Source organism: Myotis davidii, unplaced genomic scaffold, assembly GCF_000327345.1.
Source record: "Myotis davidii unplaced genomic scaffold, ASM32734v1 scaffold394, whole genome shotgun sequence".
Taxonomy (NCBI): domain Eukaryota; kingdom Metazoa; phylum Chordata; class Mammalia; order Chiroptera; family Vespertilionidae; genus Myotis; species Myotis davidii.
Genome location: NW_006287548.1, coordinates 2,238,059 through 2,239,481, shown reverse-complemented (window position 1 = coordinate 2,239,481; position 1,423 = coordinate 2,238,059). Strand labels below are relative to the sequence as shown.

General features: G+C 56.1%; 1 protein-coding gene across 4 annotated transcripts in view; it reads right to left on the bottom strand.

The window, feature by feature from the left end:
• Nucleotides 1–1,423, bottom strand: part of NRP2 (neuropilin 2) — a 124,214-nt gene that overhangs the window by 45,198 nt on the left and 77,593 nt on the right. For all 4 annotated transcript variants that reach the window (XM_006759410.2, XM_006759411.2, XM_006759412.1 and 1 more), the window contains exon 12: nucleotides 972–1,112. In XM_006759410.2, coding sequence (XP_006759473.1) covers nucleotides 972–1,112 — 141 coding nt within the window. The remainder of the gene's footprint in view (nucleotides 1–971; nucleotides 1,113–1,423) is intronic.

Genomic DNA, 1,423 nt, shown 5'->3' with positions numbered 1-1,423 from the left:
GCCCGCCCACTGATGGCTGGTGGCTTGAGTTCAGCTACAGCAGGAGGAACTGCAACCCTGAGGGTGGCCCTCAGTGCAAAGCAGGCCTTTTCATCCTCAGAGAGCTGCTTGGAAGCATCTACCAGAACATCCCTGTAGCCGCGTGCAGCCCCGGACATGGCAGATGACCTGCTTCTATCTATTCCAGAGATGGCGAACCTTTTGAGCTCGGCGTGCTAGCATTTTGAAAAACCCTAACTTCACTCTGGTGCCGTGTCACCTATAGAAATTTGTTGATATTTGCAACCATAGTAAAACAAAGACTTACATTTTTGATATTTATTTTATATATTTAAATGCTATTTAGCAAAGAAAAATCAACCAAAAAAATGAGTGTCATAGGTTCACCATCACTGAAAGGGCCCAGGCAACGCCTCAGGTCCAGGGGCCAGAGGCTTTCGGACTTGGACTCTGCAGGACAGCGCCAGGTGGCTCTCCTAGACACCGGTGGGCATGGCGGCGTTCAGGCCCTCCACAGGGCTCGCCACAGAAGCCATGCCACCCTGGGAGAAGGTAAGGCCGACTCTCGGCCCACGGCTTCCTGACGGGCCACTTTAGGAACAATACCCAGCCTGACAAGAGGCTGTGATGCTGGCAGTGAGGACCGGCCGGGAACACGGGGACATTGACTCATGGCATCTCCTAGACCTCCCCACGGCCCTTCCTTCCTTCCTTCCTTCCTCTTCTTTTATCTTGGCCTCTCTCCCTCCTGCCCAGCTCCCAGGCCGTCCTGTAATCACAGGCGAGGGCAGGAACCACCAACCCGCTATTCTGGGGGGTGACGTCGTGAGCGAAGACCGTGGTGGTTTGCGGGCAAAGGGCAGAGGGTTGCTCTGTGCTGGGAAGTTAGGAAGCCTGCCCGAGGGTCTGAGTGGAGAGCGTGGGGAAGGCGAGCATGAACGCTCTCCTCTCTGCACTCGCAGCCGGCTTACCTGGGAACGTGCGGTCGTTGGGGCTGGTGCTGCTGGCCCAGGTGCTCCGGAGCCACTTGGCGTGGTCGTAGATCCAGCCGCAGGCCTCCTCGGGGAAATCGAAGTTGCAGTTGAATCCTGAAGGGAGCTGCAAATCTTTGTCTAAAGAAGGGAGAGAGAGAGAGAGAAAAAAAATAACCCAAAGGAACGCCAGTGAAATGGGTTCAGAGAACAGCCACCGTGGTGCCATTTCAATGGCTGGCAAGGCCTGAGTGCAGAGCAGAGAAAGAAGGCTCCTTTTCGCCCATTCATTTCACTCCTCTTGGCGGTCGCTGGCTTTCGGGTCAGCCTTTGGTCTCATCCTTCCCAGGCACGAAAGCCAAGTCTGCCCGCGGTCCCCATTGTGAGCGACCACAAAGGAGGCCACCGAGTGGCTTCGAGCTCTCCCGGGCCTCTCTGTCCACCTCGGAGAG